Source organism: Pollicipes pollicipes, unplaced genomic scaffold, assembly GCF_011947565.3.
Source record: "Pollicipes pollicipes isolate AB1234 unplaced genomic scaffold, Ppol_2.1 Scaffold_6686;HRSCAF=7923_pilon_pilon_pilon, whole genome shotgun sequence".
Lineage (NCBI taxonomy): Eukaryota > Metazoa > Arthropoda > Thecostraca > Pollicipedomorpha > Pollicipedidae > Pollicipes > Pollicipes pollicipes.
This window is the reverse complement of record NW_023596921.1, coordinates 3,593,436-3,610,941: the sequence shown is the minus strand read 5'-3', so window position 1 is coordinate 3,610,941 and position 17,506 is coordinate 3,593,436. Positions and strand designations below refer to the sequence as shown.

At 50.8% G+C, this 17,506-nt stretch overlaps 1 protein-coding gene across 1 annotated transcript in view; it reads right to left on the bottom strand.

Moving 5' to 3' along the window:
- The window catches only part of LOC119107309 (tyrosine-protein phosphatase non-receptor type 5), a 73,437-nt gene extending 59,239 nt beyond the window's left edge, over positions 1 to 14,198 (bottom strand). The window contains exon 1 of the mRNA XM_037230733.1: positions 14,128 to 14,198. Within this exon, the coding sequence (XP_037086628.1) occupies positions 14,128 to 14,184 (57 nt within the window). The 5' untranslated portion in view covers positions 14,185 to 14,198. The remainder of the gene's footprint in view (positions 1 to 14,127) is intronic.
- Between the last annotated feature and the right edge of the window lie 3,308 nt (positions 14,199 to 17,506).

Here is a 17,506-nt window from a genome sequence, read left to right as displayed (position 1 = left end):
TGGGAATTCTAAGCCTCATTACACCGTCTAGGGGCCCTATACTGTTTCCGGGGGACCTATATGCACACTTGCAGGGTCATTCCGATCGTTAAAGAGCCTTCCACGTTGTCCTTCATTTCTTTGCATTTGCTCGGAGAACTCTGCGCTGTTGCCGGGCCCTTCCTGCTAGCGTGCCAGGGCAATCTTGTCAATCAAGCGCCCTTCCACGGATTCTTCCCACTCACCAGAAAGGCTCTGTGGACGATAAGCGGGACCCCATATCTTAACCTGCCTGAGTACTCTCGGTTGCTTAGGGGCCCTTTACGTGGGTTTCGGTTAACCTACCGACACACCCCGCGATATACTTAGGGACCCCCTACATTGGTCTAGGGCACTTCCAGCTCTCTGTCGCATGCTTAGGGCCCCACGCTCTTATTGGGGGCCCATCTCATAGATTGTTTGGGCACACTCGGTCGTTTGGGGATCCTCCACATTGGGTCTTGGGTGCTTCTTACCTTACTTTGGGGAGGGGAACCTACGGTCTTGTGGGGGCCTATCTGATAACCTGCTCGGGCACATTTGATCGTTCGGGAGCCCCCTCCATTGGATCTTGGACACGTCCTATTTCAATGGGGGCCCTACGCACTTGTCGGGGCCCCCTCTGTTTGCTTCCTCGGCCAGGCTGGATTGTTCGGGGGACTTGTACATTGGGTCTTAGTGTTTGAATTTAGGGTCCAGTGCTCTTAGTGGGGTCATCTGATAACCTGCTCGAGTACACTCCATCTTTCGGGGCCCGCCGCACTTGGTTTTGGGTACTTCTTATTTAAATGGAGAGCTTTACGCTTTTCAGGGCCCTTTCTGACAAGATGATCAGGCCCATTCGATCGTTGAGGGACCCCTACATTTAGTTTTGGGTAGTTCGCATTTAAATGGAGGTTCCTCCTCTTTTTACGCGCCCTATCTGTAAACCTGCTCTGACGCATTTGATTATTCGAGGCCCGCTACATCGTGTTGTGGACATTGCATATTTGAACGGAAGGCCCTACGCTCTTGTCGGGGGCCCCATCTGTTGACATACTCGGACACATTCGATTATTCGGGGCCCCCCGTATTGTGTCCTGGGTATTTCCTATTTAAATGGAGGGCCCTGCGCACTTGTCGGGAACCCACCTGTTCGCCTCCTCGGTCGCGCTGGAGTGTTCGGGGCTCTGTGTAGTGGGTCATGGTGTTTGAATTTAGGCCCTACACCCCTGTCGGAGCCATCTAATGATGTGCCCGGGCACACGCGATCATTTGGGGGCCCTCTACATCGGGTCTTGGGTGTTTCCTTTTTAAGTGAAGGGCCCTATGCTCCTGACCCTATATGTTAACCTGCTGTGGCACACTCGATCATTCGGGGACCCTCTTCCTTGGGTCTTGGGTTTTCTTATTTGAATGGAGGGCCCTACGTTTTTGTTGGGAGCCCTATCTGTTAACCTGCTTGGGTACATTCGATCATTCTGGGCTCTCTACATTGGGTCTTGAGTACTTCCCACTTGGATGGAGGGATCTACGCTCTTGACGGGGGCCGTATATGTTAACCTGCTCGGACATACTCGATAGGCCGGAACCCTACACGTTGTGTCGTGAGTATTTATCATCTGAGTAGATGGCCGTGTGTTCTTGGCGAACCCCATCTGTTAAGGTGCTCAGGACGGTGGCGCACGCAGAAGGTGGCTCAAGGCACGGGACCATGCCGCCATGGGCCATGCCGAGGGGATCTAAAGGCTCCGGAGGAATCCATAACCAAGCGAACGGACGCAGTTTTCTACAGACAACAAAACACGAGAAAATTGGACGCCTTTGTACCTGCAGACGACCGATAACAATTGCTAGTAAAATTAAAGAGTTCATAAGCAGATGAAGTTAACTCTTCACTGGTTGAGAAGGTGTTGCTTGGGGGACCTTTTGGGGCCCATTGCTCTGTCTAGAGGCATTACGCTGTTTATTGCCATGGCCCTGCATGTCCATTTGCCGGGTCAAGCTCATCGCCAAGCAGCTTTCCACGTTTCCCTTGATCTCTTTGCACTTTCTCGTAGCGCCTAACGCTGCCGTTGGGACGCTATCTGCCTCCATGTCTGGGCACTCTCGGTCGATGCAGGTTTTCCTCCACGGATTCTTCCCATTCGCCCGAAAGGCTCTACATGCTTTTTCCGGGGTCCCATATGCCAGGGTACAACTAGTTGTTCAGGGCCTTTCAAATAAGTATCGGGTGCTGTCGACATGCCTGGAAGGCCTTGTGCTATTTCTGGGGCGCTTAAAAGGTAAGGCACCGAGACACCTGATGCTCAAGGGCCCTCTCCTTTGATCGAGAGCTTTTTCTCTTCGATCCCATTTGCGGAAGACTTTTCACTGCCATCGAGGCTCTTTCTCTTAGCTTGCCCGTGCACTCTTGATCGTACATGGTCGCACATCGTACTCATGGTCTTGGATAATTTCCTTTGCTTAGAGGGTACTGTGATCTGGCCTGGGCCTTATACGTCAGCCTGCCGGGGCACTACCGATCGTTTCGGGGCCCACCACGTTGGTCTTGGGTTCTTTTCGATTGCTCTGAGGAGCCTATACATGTTGACGGGGGCCACTTTTTTAGCCTCCTGAGGCACCTATGATGGCTCAGGTTCCGTCCCTATTGGTCTTGGAGCTTTCGCCTTAGAGCGGCAGTCGGATATGCGCCGATGAATTTTTATGCTCAATTGTCAACCGTGATATTACGTGCCGCCGACATCACGTGTGTCATTCCCACTGTCGTTTGAGTGTGTGACACTTATTACGCTAGTGCATCACGCTCTTAACGTATTTTGAATGCTAAGATATTTGTGTTTCTTCATAACGAAGGAAAAATTGTGCATTAGCCATCAGTCATCAGCTGATTGCATCACCCAGCCGGCTAGCCGTACAGAAGCTGGGAATCAAGTCTGTGCTTGGTTCTGATGGTTGTCAGCAACCAACTCGAGTTAATTTTGCGTGTTGTTCCGAAATACTTGGCCTCAAAATCACAGGATTTAACAAGATCTGTGGAACATGAATGAGCTCCATGTGCATGCGTACGTAACATGCCTAGCTTCATAGGGCTGCACACAGTAAGATGGGCTTCCGTATTTATCATATATATATATATATGTATATATATATATATATATATATATATATATATGTATTATCGTTCCAGTGTATGGAACGAAGTTTGCAGTCTTCGATGTTGCATTTGAATTGATACACTACATTGGTGGACTTTATATGTATATATATATATATATGCACATATATGTTTGATTAAAAATAACTTCTGAAAGAGTATTGACGCGCTTTTTGACGCATCGGTCTAGTTTCCGGCCTTTGACTTGGCATCATCCCTTAGATTAAAGATTGCTCGCACTAAAGTACTCATATATTCATCGCTCCTTACATTCAACGTTTCGAGATCCTGTCTCATCGTCGGAGAATACTAAATGGCACAAGAAATAAGTTTTGAGTTTCAAGGATAAAAATTGTGCACTTTGTTGAAAAACATCTTTTGGTACGGAGAACATAAATGAAGCACAACTAACTGAAGTAAGACAGAATCCTATTTTCACACTGATACATAAAGGAAACACTCATAATGGGAACACTATTGCCGCAATCACATCAATAGTGCTCACCGCCCACCACCTAATAGTTCAAGAGTTGTGCAAGAATTTGTCTGTCTGTTTAGGGCCGGAGAGAGTTCGTTAATGAGTATGCTTTCCCAGATTTGAAGACGTCTTCTGTAATTGCACGCCCGTAAAATGTTGGTGTTGTCTGTCAGTTGTTGTCGTGTCAATGTCATGTCGTGTTCGCGTCGCATGTGATCTAGAGGTGCCCTGTCACGTAAGTGCACTGTCAGGCGTCGTGAGAGTGTCGTTGTGGTCACAACAGTATAGTGTATGGAACGAAGTTTGCAGTCTTCGATGTTGCATCTGAATTGATACACTGCATTGGTGGATTTTGGTTTGTCATGTTTGTCTGGGCTGTTTTTCATACGAAAGTTAGATATTTCTTATAACGACAATAAATGACGATGTCTATTTTGTGGTCGTTTTTGCCTTTAACATGTCGAGAGAAAATTTCCCGTGAAGCTTTTTCGTCTTGTTTGTGGGCAGATGTCATTTGATTTTGATAGTACAGTTTGACGATTGGTTGGATGTATCGTCTTGGTTTGCTGTCAAAGTGTCTTGTCATATGTCGTTGTATTTCGTTTTCAACCTCAGAATCTGAAAAATCGTTGTTCACTAAGATCTGTCTGATTCTTATAAATTCTGAATGCAGGATTATACAAAAAAGCGTATCAAAAGATGTTTTTCAACAGTAGTGCACAATTATTCATCCTTTAAAATTCAAAACTTACTTATTGTGCCATTCAGTCTTCGATGGTGAGATAGGATCTCGAAATGTTAGAATGTTAGGAGCGATGAATATATAAGTAATTTTGTGCGAACCATCTTCAATCTAAGCGCTGATGCCAAGTCAAAGGCCCGGGAACTAGAACGATGCGTCAAAAAGCTCGTCAATGCTGAGTCAGCAGTTATTTTTAATCAAACATGTATGAAAGAAAGAATTCTGCCAATATATATATATATATATATATATATATATAAATACACACACATATATATATATATATATATGCGTATACATGTATCTATATATATATATATATATATATATATATAATTCATGTTACGTATTATTTGTCTTAAAATGTACTGACCTGTACGCAAGGATATTTTGCGGCCAAACCTAGCGGCCCCCACAATATTGCATGGTGCCCCCCCCCCCTTGACGAAATCCTGGATCCGTCCCTGCAGAGCGAGCCCATAATTATTGAAATGAAAGTGTTATTTACTCTTTCCATTGGGTAACAATTCAATGGCATTACACTATTACGATGTTAAAATGCACTACACCGCAATATTACAAGACTAATAAGCTTTGTGAAAACGACTGACACCGCAGGCCATGAACTTTCCGGAGGTTGAGCGAGATATTCTGAAAGGTCTGTTTATCTCAAGCTCTCTAAAATTCGGTCCCGACGACGTACCACTCGTAAACTGCGACCAACAGTTCGGTGAAGTTTCCGTGTTCAAAGGCTCTCTCACTACCCAGTCCGGGAGCACCTCATCAAGTGAAAAGAGGACTTCACCACTCGGACCGAGCGCTCAAAAGGGCCGCCCTTCCATAACGGTAAGCATGCCTACCACATTCCGGAAACAGTGTGCGAATTACGACCAGCATTCGGCGCCGCTTGAATGGCGCTAACGAACGCCACCAGTCAGCGCGCGGTGCCGTCGACGGCCAATGGCGGCGCAGCTGGCTGATCGCGCCGCCGCCCCGGCGTTGTCCAATAACGCGGCCCGTGTGCGCGAGGCTCTCGCGGGAGCCGACGGCGGGCTAACTCCCGTCCGAACCAGCCAGCTTTTCCACACAATTCTGCTGCCGGCGGCTGGTGGGCTTCACGTGAGCGCGCACCGGACGTCGGCGTTTTCGTTTGCTCGTCTGCCTCCGCGCGGAGCACGCCGGTTGCCACGCTGTGCTGTTGTCCGGTGGCCACGAGCTTCAGCAATGGCGTCTGCCATGCAGTCAATTCAACTTTTTATTTCCTAAGCTATTTACTCGGCTGCGAGCGTGGTGCCGTCACCCGTCAGCGCCTGGGGTGCGGTGTGTCCGCCCCATCCACGGCTGGTCCTGTACTGGCCGGGCTTCTGTTTGCGCGCTGCTGGCATCAACCAAACGGCATGCATGGCCCGGGGCCACCCCGATCGCTGTCGTAAGACCGGGACTGGGACTCTCCGCACTGGGACGGCCGGTTCCAGCGACAGGGCACCGTTGACGGCGGCGACGGAGCGTTGAGTTGACGCGGCGCCTGTGGCCAGTGCGGAGCTTCTGATTGCTGTTACGGGCTGACAGGAGCGAAGGCGTGTGGAGCGCGCGGCATGGAGAATCACCGCAGCCCCGACAGTGGCTCATTGGTTCAGGTTGCGCTTGTGACGTGTTTTCCTGATAACTGATGGCCGCTGCCGTCATGAGTCGTGAGCCTGTGATAAGCGTGTAGTGTCGGGTCGGCTCATATTCCCACGCTATGAATCGGGTTTTTGTCCTCGGTTTGACGCTAGAAGCTGTTTGCCTTCGAGGTTATCTCATTTTCTTACTTGCTTGTCCGATCTTACAGCGCAGCTAACAAAACATCACTTGCCAATATAAAAGCTTATGAGAAACGTCATTGCACGTCTCTGTATTTCATTAAGTCATGGCCATTTCCCTTTTAAGCATAAAAGTGGAATGGCGATGATTTGCCAATGAAAAGGCTTACGATAAGCGTCATTACACGTCTTTATTCCATTGAGTCCTCGCAGTTTGAAGCATAACTAAGACCCACCATCAGTTCTGCCATCCCATACACACACCACCGGAAGAGATCGCCCGTGTAAACCGAACTGGCGTGCCTAGTGGTCGAGTGTTGTGAGTGGTTGCTGGGCATGTGCGCCTGTGACGTGACTGCACCCCTCCCCTCCCCTGCTACCCCACCTTACAGCTCTCACGACGCAATGCTGAAGAGGCGGATAGAAGACTAACCAGCTCTCGGGGCACAGCATTGAGAGAGCCTTCGCCTGCAGGCGGCTCGGATTCCATCGCGGTCAGGCTCTCAGCTGAGGTGGCGGAAAACCAGCTTCGCTCAAACAACTCGATATTATGATATATACATATATATATATATATATATATATATATATATATATATAAATATATATATATATATATATATATATATATATATCCCGTCCAAAGACCAGCGGGGTGCATGGAATTGTGGTAAGCTAAGAGCAACTCAAGGATATTGCAACTTGCATACAGATGTGAAATAGTCTGATTCCTTAGAAGTTGGAAGGCTTTTTGCGTCATCCCTTCTCAAGACAATATGGTACAAAGGCAAAACATTCTGCTGAATTAATAACATAACCACAGGCCGTTTGCGAATTATTACATTCATTCGCTCCGCGCCTCGGTTGAGTCGTGCCAGTAAAAGGCACTGTCGGGAAAATCAGCCAGTAGCAGTAAGTGCTGTTAAGTGGGACCTGCCGTGATGTCCCGGGGCCCGCCACAGGGCATTTGTGGCCCGTAATTGAGCCTGAGGTCAGGTGTTTACAATTTGGAAAGTTCCTCAGAAACGCTGGAGATGCACGCTACCACTGATGTGGTAATACACCTTGCAACGCATATTTTGGTTGCAAGATATGCTTAAAATCCTGCCTTTATTTAGCATGCGAACCTTCAGTCGGCTGCACAAAGAAATCGCTGCAGCTTTGTCGCACCTCGTTTGTCGAAGCCAGTAGCCACAGAAGGCAGTGACATTCAGGTGGGCATTTTATAGCACCGGAGTGGATGTCGAGCCCAGAATACAATACTGGCCGGCAGCCTGGAAATTACCGCAGCTTTAGAGGCTACTGCAAGCTCATTTCACAACCTTTTTACTGCCTGAAGCACTCCCGGAACGTGCCTAGAAGAAGTGGTCAGCGAGTTGAGTGAACCGCTGAGACTCGGGCGCGACCTTTAGCTTTGTGCAGCCGGGAGTGGTGGCTTCACGGGCGGGGACCACAGGCTCGGCCCGTTACGGTCCCGCGAGCGTGTCACGGACGGAGTGGCGAGGCACTTACGCCGGCACGCTCCGTTCGGCCGAGTGGGGCTGAAGGGCTTGCTCAATATCGTCCGGCGCTGGGAAAACGCCGAGAGGTGCGCACTCAAACCACCGTCGCTGGGTTGGCTCGGTTAAAGAAGCTCGTCAGGATCTACTGCGGACGGGATAGTTCTCTGGGAAGAGAAGGAAACTGGAGCAGGCTACGATATTGTTGTCACGCATGGCTGCTCGGGGTTGTTAACTCCACTGTTCCGAGACACTTCTTCCCCCGAGACATGCTGACGCCAGAAACTGAGACTTATCATTCATATGCCCTACTTCCCCTAGTGCTCGAGATCTAACGCTTAGATTGCTACTCGGTCTTAAAAGAGGTTCATAGGCTCACAAGAAGAGACACGCTTCACATTTGCATGGATTATAAAGCTTAAGTGCGGTTAGTATGGTAAAATTTGGCAACTGTGACTACAAAAAAATGTTCTATTGGCAACTCACATAATTGCCTCATCAGGTTACACCCAGTCCTTTTCCGTATCAGGCAATGCCAAGTGTTCCTCTATGTTCTGGCGAAACTCATTATGACACATACACTTCATTTCCTGTTATTTTACAAGGCTCACTAGCCTGGTGGACCAAAGTCCCTGACAAGACCCAGCCCACAGACCGTCTGTTGAAACCCTTACTGTTAACGTCATTGACGTCATAACATTAGTTAGACGCAAGAAGACCCATCAGGGCTGGCAAGAACCAGTCCAACGAGCCGCCGAATATGCATCCCATACAAACCCATCCAAATATGCACATGTCTGCTGGTGCTGCCAGCCGCATCCTTAACGACCTGAGCGAGTGTTTCCTGCGTCCGGTGCTGACGGTCCCAGGAGATGAGCCATTTTCTCGCTCGGTACCGCGCCTGGCCTCATGCCCAACCCTCGGCTGAGAGAATAACACCAAAATACTGCTGCTCCAGTGATTGACTAATGATGTGAAAAACAGAGCGTCTCGGGTTTTTGCTGCACGTTTGTGCCCGATTTAGCGACAGCTCAGGCCAATGCACTGCCAGCCGACGTTACACGACTGGCGCGGCGGTGTTTTGTACGCGTGGTGAGAGCACACTGATTCTATTGATAGCCGGTGAATATTTGTCTGTTTGTGTGTTTCATGTCTTGTGTTTGCAGTGCAGGTTTTTATATTTTGTACTTTTGACCCGGGGTCGTTATAGCCACGTTTCATTGTGGATGGTCTGATGGAAGACATAAATACATGCTGAGGTAAATAAGGCTCACCAATTTTTTTAAAACATTAAGGCTATCTATAGATATTCTCGTTTGGGCTTAAGCCGTGAATTAAAAGTGCGCAGTATATCATTCATATAAATCATTGAGCCTGAAAATATACGCGTGTGTCATTTACCTGCGGTGCTCATATGATATCCCTGACAACAAATTTGGTTTCAGCGAGCCGCGTGGAACTAACCATTCTTTTCTGGCTTTCGCCCACTGGGTCATCAGCTGTGAACCAAAAACTATGTTTCCTTGTCACGCCCAACGGCGAATGAGACATTCTTGTGACATGTTTTGAAGATAAAAAACTGATGAAAATTTGGTGAATGGTGCTGAAAAACAAATCAAACAGTGCCCTTTTGCTTCATCGCTGTTGCTCTATCCGCCTTGGTTAGCAAACTGACGGCTAGACACCTGCTGAGTCAATTTGTCTTGTATCTGGACAGTTCACCGCACCAGGGCAGTGAAGGTAGGGCAATAAATCGTTCGCTGGCCGCGGCTGCAGCTTGTTCCGGTCAGTTTGACCTTTTGACCGAGCGATAGTTTGACCTTCAAGCGATATCTGCGTGAAGTGACACATCAGAGTAAAATACATTGAGTATTCTTGTGCACCGAATATTTAGATCGTTCGGGCTTTTGGCTATGTCATGTATCACCCTACGCCCGGCATAGCCTTCAGGCACCACCAGCGTCCTATGCACTGTTCGCCCTGCCGGAGCCTGCCCCCAGGTAAACACCGCTGAACATATAGCAGCCCAGACCGAGCCGAGCCGCGGCCTTTACCAACCCTGTCTTCCCAGTCCCCAGCCATACCGTCGCAAGCCCTGCCGTCCCCAGTCCTGCCGTCCCCAGCTCTGCCGTCCCCCAGCCCTGCCGTCCCCAGCTCTGCCGTCTCCCAGCCGTGCCGTCCCCCAGCCGTGCCGTCCCTAGTGATCACCCCTGCCGTCCACAGCCCTGCCGTCTCTTGTCCCCTTGCCCTGCCGCCCCCAGTTCCCAGCCTTGCCTTCCTTAGTGCGCAAGCCCTGCCTTCCCTATTCCCCAAGCCCTGTCATCTCCAGATTCCAGCCCTGCCGTTCCCAATGCCCAGCCCTGCCGCCCTCAGTGCCCAGCCCTGTTGCTCCAATCCCTGCCGTCCTCAGTAGTTCCCAAACTTTGTCGTCCCTGGCCATTCCCGGCTCCCGACCCCGCCGCTCGCAGCCCGCAGCAGGTACGAGTACCGGTCGGTTGCCGGCCTGCCTGTCGCTCTGCATCAGGCCGGGTCGGCGGCGGGGACTGGGCCGGCCGTCCGTCCGTCATGGCTGCCGGTGGTGGCACGTGGCAGAGCTCCCACGGTCCGCCACCTCGCGGTGCCGCCGGCGGTACTGCCACCGGCCCGTTGTCAGGCCGGCCCCTGGCGCGGACTCGTCGCCGGTGAGACCAGCCGCCGCCGGCGCCAGGGGGCGTTGACTGAGAGGCGGGGTTGGCGAGTGGCGATGAGGGGGCAGCATTCCCTGAGGATTGCAGAGGCTGAGTGGGTTGTGGTACGGGCTGTCGGAGTACATTGGTGCGTAGTTGGCGTGGAATATGGAACGCCTCTTTTTGTGATATGTCGGCCTCCTAAATTTTCATGATGCGTACAGCACTTGAGGAGATAAGGCCTTACAAAAAGGCACTATCATTTCATTTTTTACAAGATCCAGGAACGGGCTAGCTTAAAATCCCCCTTAAAGAAATCGTGAACAGCAGAGAACTTATTTTGCTGTGGCGATACAAATGCTATATTGAAAGAAGCGCACGGTGCCAGTAGCCTTCCAATGGCCCAGTGTTAGAATCAAACTTTGCAAGGCTGTTACAGCGGAAAGATAAAGCTCCCGGTAAGATATCAAATGAGTGGAGATAGTGTGATGAAAGTATTGTAATGACAGCAACACAGCCCAACGCGGATCCAATCTAATGCAAAAGAATGAGATGATATAGCTTAAGGGATGGTCTGTCAAGACGTAGCTGTCTACCTTTTTCATCAAATTCTTTATTGGTACAATTTTACCTTTTGTATGTCCCATAGTACCATCACAAAAGCATGAAATGACAATCAAAGGAACTATTGTCATCTGCTAGCGTTAATGGATGTCGTTTAAAATGAAAATATTCGCCAGACTCATGCTTACTATCCATGCATGAATAAACGCCTACTTGATTATATCTCCTCTGACGTAAAACCAGCCAGCAGAGGTGATTCCCTATCACACAGCAAGTGCCCGATGGCAAGTTTGTTGGGCCAACACTGAGCTTCCCAGCTTTCTGACCTTCCCGGCATTGTGATGTCTGCGACGTTCCTAACGATGAAATGTGGTTTCGCGCGGGTTGGTTTCCCGCCGAATAAATGACTAGTCCACCCAAAAGTTGACACAAGTTGACTCGCTCGATAGCCACCTAGAATAAGATCATGTTTTGCGAACGGGCCCGGATTTGCGGCCGACGGCCGTCGTTGCACGTAAACCTTTGGTTGGAGTTCGGACTTAGAGAGCGTTCCTTATCTGTTCAGCTCCGCCTGTCGGTCGCAGCCCATTAGCCAAAGGTCGGGCCTGCGGTTAACAGGGGTACGGCGACGGATGCGGAAACAGCGATTCTCCAGACGATAATTGTGTCATATGCTGCGAACGGCTTCTTGCCATCTTAAGAAAAAAAATCTAACCGGTTATTTGTTACGCTCAATGCCGTATGGCAAAGTGTGCTCGTAATTGGGTGCATCCTTTCTTTGTGGGAAAACGTTAACATCGCGGGTGCTTCGCTACTTGGGATCTGTAGAGAACGCTGTACAGTATAATGGCTAAAACACTAGCAACGGTTTTATCTCATGATAACTTGACCGGTGCGAACAGAACTATCTTAAATTCTTCGGCACTGAACCACTTTGGGCAAGTTTTACAGTGTTTGGATCAGCAACAAAGGCATTACACACACACACACACACACACACACACACACACACACACACACACACACACACACACACACACACACACACACACACACACACCACACCACACACACACACACACACACACACACACACACACACACACACACACACACACACACACACACACACACACACACACACACACACACACACACACACACACACACACACACACACACACACACACACACACACACACACACACACACACACACACACACACACACACACACACACACACACACACACACACACACACACACACACACACACACACACACACACACACACACACACACACACACACACACACACACACACACACACACACACACACACACACACACACACACACACACACACACACACACACACACACACACACACACACACACACACACACACACACACACACACACACACACACACACACACACACACACACACACACACACACACACACACACACACACACACACACACACACACACACACACACACACACACACACACACACACACACACACACACACACACACACACACACACACACACACACACACACACACACACACACACACACACACACACACACACACACACACACACACACACACACACACACACACACACACACACACACACACACACACACACACACACACACACACAACACACACACACACACACACCACACACACACACACACACCACACACACACACACACACACACACACACACACACACACACACACACACATATATATATATATATATATATATATATATATATTATATATATATATATATATGCGCTGTTGTAAGCACTCAATGCGCCGTAAAACTCTCAATGTGCTATTTACGAACAGCCATTTTTTTCAACGGCTCAAGTAAGCCAGAACAGAAACACGAATAAACAAACAAATGGCCAGAAAAAGAGCAAAGAAATGCAGACATGCAGATTTACGTAGAGATCCGCCGGTGTCTGATTAGAAAGATTTATGTCGTCATCCCGACCGCCTCATTTCCTGACGCCAGCAAAAGTAGTCTCCAAAGTTTGCCTACGGTTAACCCGAAGAATCTTAGAAGTTTAGTGCCGATAATCGCATTCCTATATTTGACTGCACGGGATCTCGAGCTTATGCCGCACAGATCCACCAATCAGCCATCGAGGCCTGGCACGGCCATCAAAATCTGACAAATGCAAGAGATGACGCTTTCGTTTGGCTTGTGGCAACATTCCTAGAAGTTGTATGCCACTCCCGCGATCCCCACGGCTCCAACGCTCTGTTACCTAGTGATTTGGCTTGGATCCAAACCAAACGCAAAACTTGTTACACTTCATTTTGCTTTGCTTCTCTCCACGGACCGCTGCCACGATAGTTCCAGAGGTGACCGGTCATGTGCCAGCGCCAACCAGCATCTCCTCTGCGCTGAGAATATTTTTCACAGCCGTCGAATCATGAGCACTTGGACTCTGTGCCGGCTTGGAACGAACCATGCTGCGCTTCTATTGCACCCCTCCTGCGTCTCTCTAATACCCCTTACTTCTGCTCCTCGTCGGCCAAGTCGCCTCCTGTGCCCCTCCTGTCCCTCTCGCTTGCCTCTCCTGCGCTTCTCGGCGAGAGCCGCTCTTACTCTGCTCTCCCCTGTGCGTCAGCAACATTCGGTGGTCACGCGGCCTGTGAGTGGCCCGGGACCCCAGCGGCACTCGTCGCAAGCGATGCCGACTGAGCTGACAGCAAGCCTGATCAGAGCCGGCTTCGAGCCAGTCGGCCGTCGTCCGACGAGGCCCCGAGGTGGCTGGAAGCGGCGGTCTGCTGGCCAACCGCTAGTTATCGTCATCTACCGATGTGAACGTAGCTTGAACAACCATTAAACCGCAATAAATGGGTGCTGGCAGCACATATTCCGTGGGGGGGGGGGGGGGGCATGGGAGTCTATTGGTGTTGTTTGACTTGACGTGTACTATCTCTTTTCCTCCAACTAAATGGTTTTTCCCCTCGTCCTCTCTCCTCCACTCCTTCTCCCAATGGCTCCTCATATGCATTGATATATATATATATATATATATATATATATATATATATATATATAACCTATATACAATACTTCTCCCGTTTCTCTCTCATTCACCTTCACGTGCTTCCCACGCCCTGTCCTTCCTCTCTTACCCTACGCCTTTTCCAGCATCAACCGGCCAAAGCCCTGTACTCACCGCGAGCACGGTGGCCACCGTTCCAACGGCAATTGCGGCAACCAGCAGCCACGGCATGTAGTTCTGCCGCCCGCCGCCGCCGCCGCCGCCGCCGCCGCCGCCCGTCGCCAGCCGCTTCCTTAAGTGCAGTTGCCCGGCCCGGGGCAGGTCCTTGCCGGCCGGGGGCGGCGCCCGCACTTCGGCCACGCGCGGCTCCTCTGCGGCCGGAGCGGACGCCCGCGGAGGCTGGCGCAGCAGAGCCTGGCGAATGGCGTCCAGGGTGGCCGCACCGCCCTGCTGGGAGGGCGCTGGGCGGGTTTCATCGTCGCCGGCGGCGGCTGGCGAGCGCTCGTCGGACCAGGAGGGACCGGCATCCGGCTGGGGCAGGAGGTGACCCTCCGATGGGGAGGGCTGTGCCGGTCTGGGATCGGATCGTTCGTTCTGTGGCTCGCTGTCGTCAAACCGGTCGTCTTGGATTGCATCCGCTGCGGACCAGTCGTCTTGGGTCTGGTCGAGCGCGGACCATTCGACTCGCTTTTGGACGCCGCTAAGCCACTCGTCCTGACCTCGACTGGGGTGGTCTTTGAGCTGCTCATTCAGTGGAGACCAGTTCCGTTCAGGGCGCCCGAGCTGAACCCAGTCGCTTTTGCGCTGATCGAAATCGGGCCAGTCCTCATGAAGCCGGTGGCGATCCGGCCAGTTGACCTGTGAGGCCGATGGGTCAGCCCATTCGTCTCCGGAGAGGTCAATGCCATATCCCTGGCCGTGGGACGGGCCGATCTTGATCCAGTCGTCCCCAGCCGACTTCAAGCCATAGCCGTGCTCCGCAGAAGGTCCGAGCTCGAATTCGGCGTCAACGTCTGCTCCTAAATCATAGCGTGCATTTTCGTGCGGCACGCGACTTCCCAGATCATTAGGGTCCGCGTATCGGGCGGAACTGCTTCGTGAAGGAAAAAAACGATTTAGGAAGGGGCTGTACTCGACGACCTGGTCCGAACCGTCCTGGAGTTCATAGCTGACCGTCAGGGCTGTGAACAAAGTACACAGTTGTTAGTGGAAGGCATGGAATGTCCCGGTCCATACGGAATTCCAGAACAATTTTTAGCAAACGCCAATGCCTGCTTGCGCCAGGCTTATTAACACACGAACGATCATCTCATCACAGGAGCTTGTCGACCATGTCAGGTATGCACCACCCGCCTTAGATCCCGAGCAGACGCCATTCTTCCAGAGCGGTCCAGTAATTCGGCAGTGATCTCTCGGCGTGCGCTTGCTTGATTGGCGTCCGACCAGACATTGCCCACAGGGGTTGGCGGCCACCCGTTTGACAGTCGCCACAGCGCGGCACCAATCCAGTCGGCGCGTCGCTCGTTCACTAATGCAGGCCGGGCCGCGCAACAAGCCCGACTGCTGGGCGCGTCTGTCAGCCGTCGGATCGCTGGGACGAGGAGCGCCCGGCCCCTCGTCCATCATGCATGGCCGGCCGGGGCCTCTGGAGGCGGAGGGGCGACAAAAGCGGCTCAGCCGCCGCGGAACATCTCTGGCATGTCCGGGGCTGACTGCTCGCGGTGCTAGTGGGAGCGGACAGATATCATGCGCTTTCGAGGAGAGCGCTGGGAGGCCGGTACGGGACGAGATAGACTACCTGTCGGCTTCCGCTGTCCACCATTCTGAGTACTTGTTATTAGCATGTGTCAGGAAGACTGCGTTGCAGGATGGCACAAGCCGATTTGTAAGCCCTTCTTGAGAAAAACACTTCGATCTGGCTCCAATTCTTTAATGAAGTTTAGATTGTAGATCAAATTACAACAAATATCCATTTCGCAATCCAATCTGCGTTGCAATAGTTACGTTCAAAACGTTCTTTCCTCTATTTTCGACTACTGTTTGCCTCCAAATTAGTGGGCCAGTATAGCACTGTAATGGTTTGATCCCTTAGGCACCTGCTCGACGCCACAATACAGTCTGATAGCATAAGATGCCGAGAAATGTAAAGTTTCATTAATTGTCTGTCAGTAACTGCCCATATAGAACGATTCAGCTCTTTACAAGCTGTTTCTATTTAAGAGCATGCGATGCTATATAGGTTCGGTCGCCCATTCTAGCACTATGCATGCCGAAGAGGCCTCACTCTCACCTTTATGTCAGGGAACTGAGACCTCATCAAACGACGAGAACGTGTGTGATCATGAACTTGTTTCTTCAATCGGGCCTCACGTGCGAACCACGATTAAATTGTCATATGACCAACAACCAATTTTCTAATGCCACATGTAAATGCCCAATGACGGGCTCCTCATCCAGGGACTTATAATGCGATCCCAGCGAGTGACGATGGTGGCAAGACTGCTGGGAATTTCTTGAGCCTTCCTAAAATATTCAATCACGTTCATTTTCTGAACGCCATACCATCAGAGCCAGAGGAGTGTCTACAAAAAGGAGGTAACCGAATCTGCCTTTAAAGAAGATAAATATGTATCGCCATAGGCGGGGGCGGCTCCAGAGGGAGGGGGAGGGGGGGCACGGGTCCATGCCCACCCACCCACCCTTGGGCCCCGAAGGGGCCTATTCAATTGTGTTCGGGTGCAATTCATCTTTCGGGGGCCCTCTGTGTCGGATTTTAGGTATTCTTATTTGAATGAAGGGTCTTACGCTCTAGTCGGGGCCCCTTCTGATAAGATGCTCGGGCCCATCGATCGTGGTAGATCTCTGCATTTGGTTTTGGGTACTTCCTTTTTGAATGGAGGGCCTTTTGTTTTTTTCGGGGAGCCCAGTTGTTAACCTGTTCTGGCGCACTCGATTATTCGGGGGCCTCTATATCGTGTCGCGGGCATTTCATATTTGAACGGAAGGCCATACGCTCCTGCCGGGGCCCCATCTGTTAACCTGCTCGGGCACACTCGAATATCCGGGGCCCTCTACATTGTGTCTTGGGTACTCCCTATCTGAATGGAGGGCCCAACGCACTTTGTCGGGGGCCCTCTGCTTCCTCGGCTACACTGGATTGTTTGGGGGTCCTGCATATTGGGTCTTTGGCGTTTGAATTTAGGGCCCTACACTCCTGTAAGGGCCATCTGATAATCTACTCGTGTACCCTCCATCTTTCGGGGCCCTCCGCACTAGGTTTTGGGTACTTCTTATTTGAATGGGAGGCCCTACGCCCTTGTCGGGCTGCCTCTGATAACCTGCTCGGGCACACCCGATCATTCGGGTTCACTTAGCTGGATTTTGGGTACTTGCTATTGATATGGAGGGCCCTACGCTCTTGACGGGGACCCTATATTTCAACCTGCTCGGGCACACTCGATCGTTGGAAGCCCTACATATATGGTCGTAAATATTTATTATTTGAATGGATGGCCCCATGTTCTTGGCGGGCCCCGTCTATTATGCTGCTCTG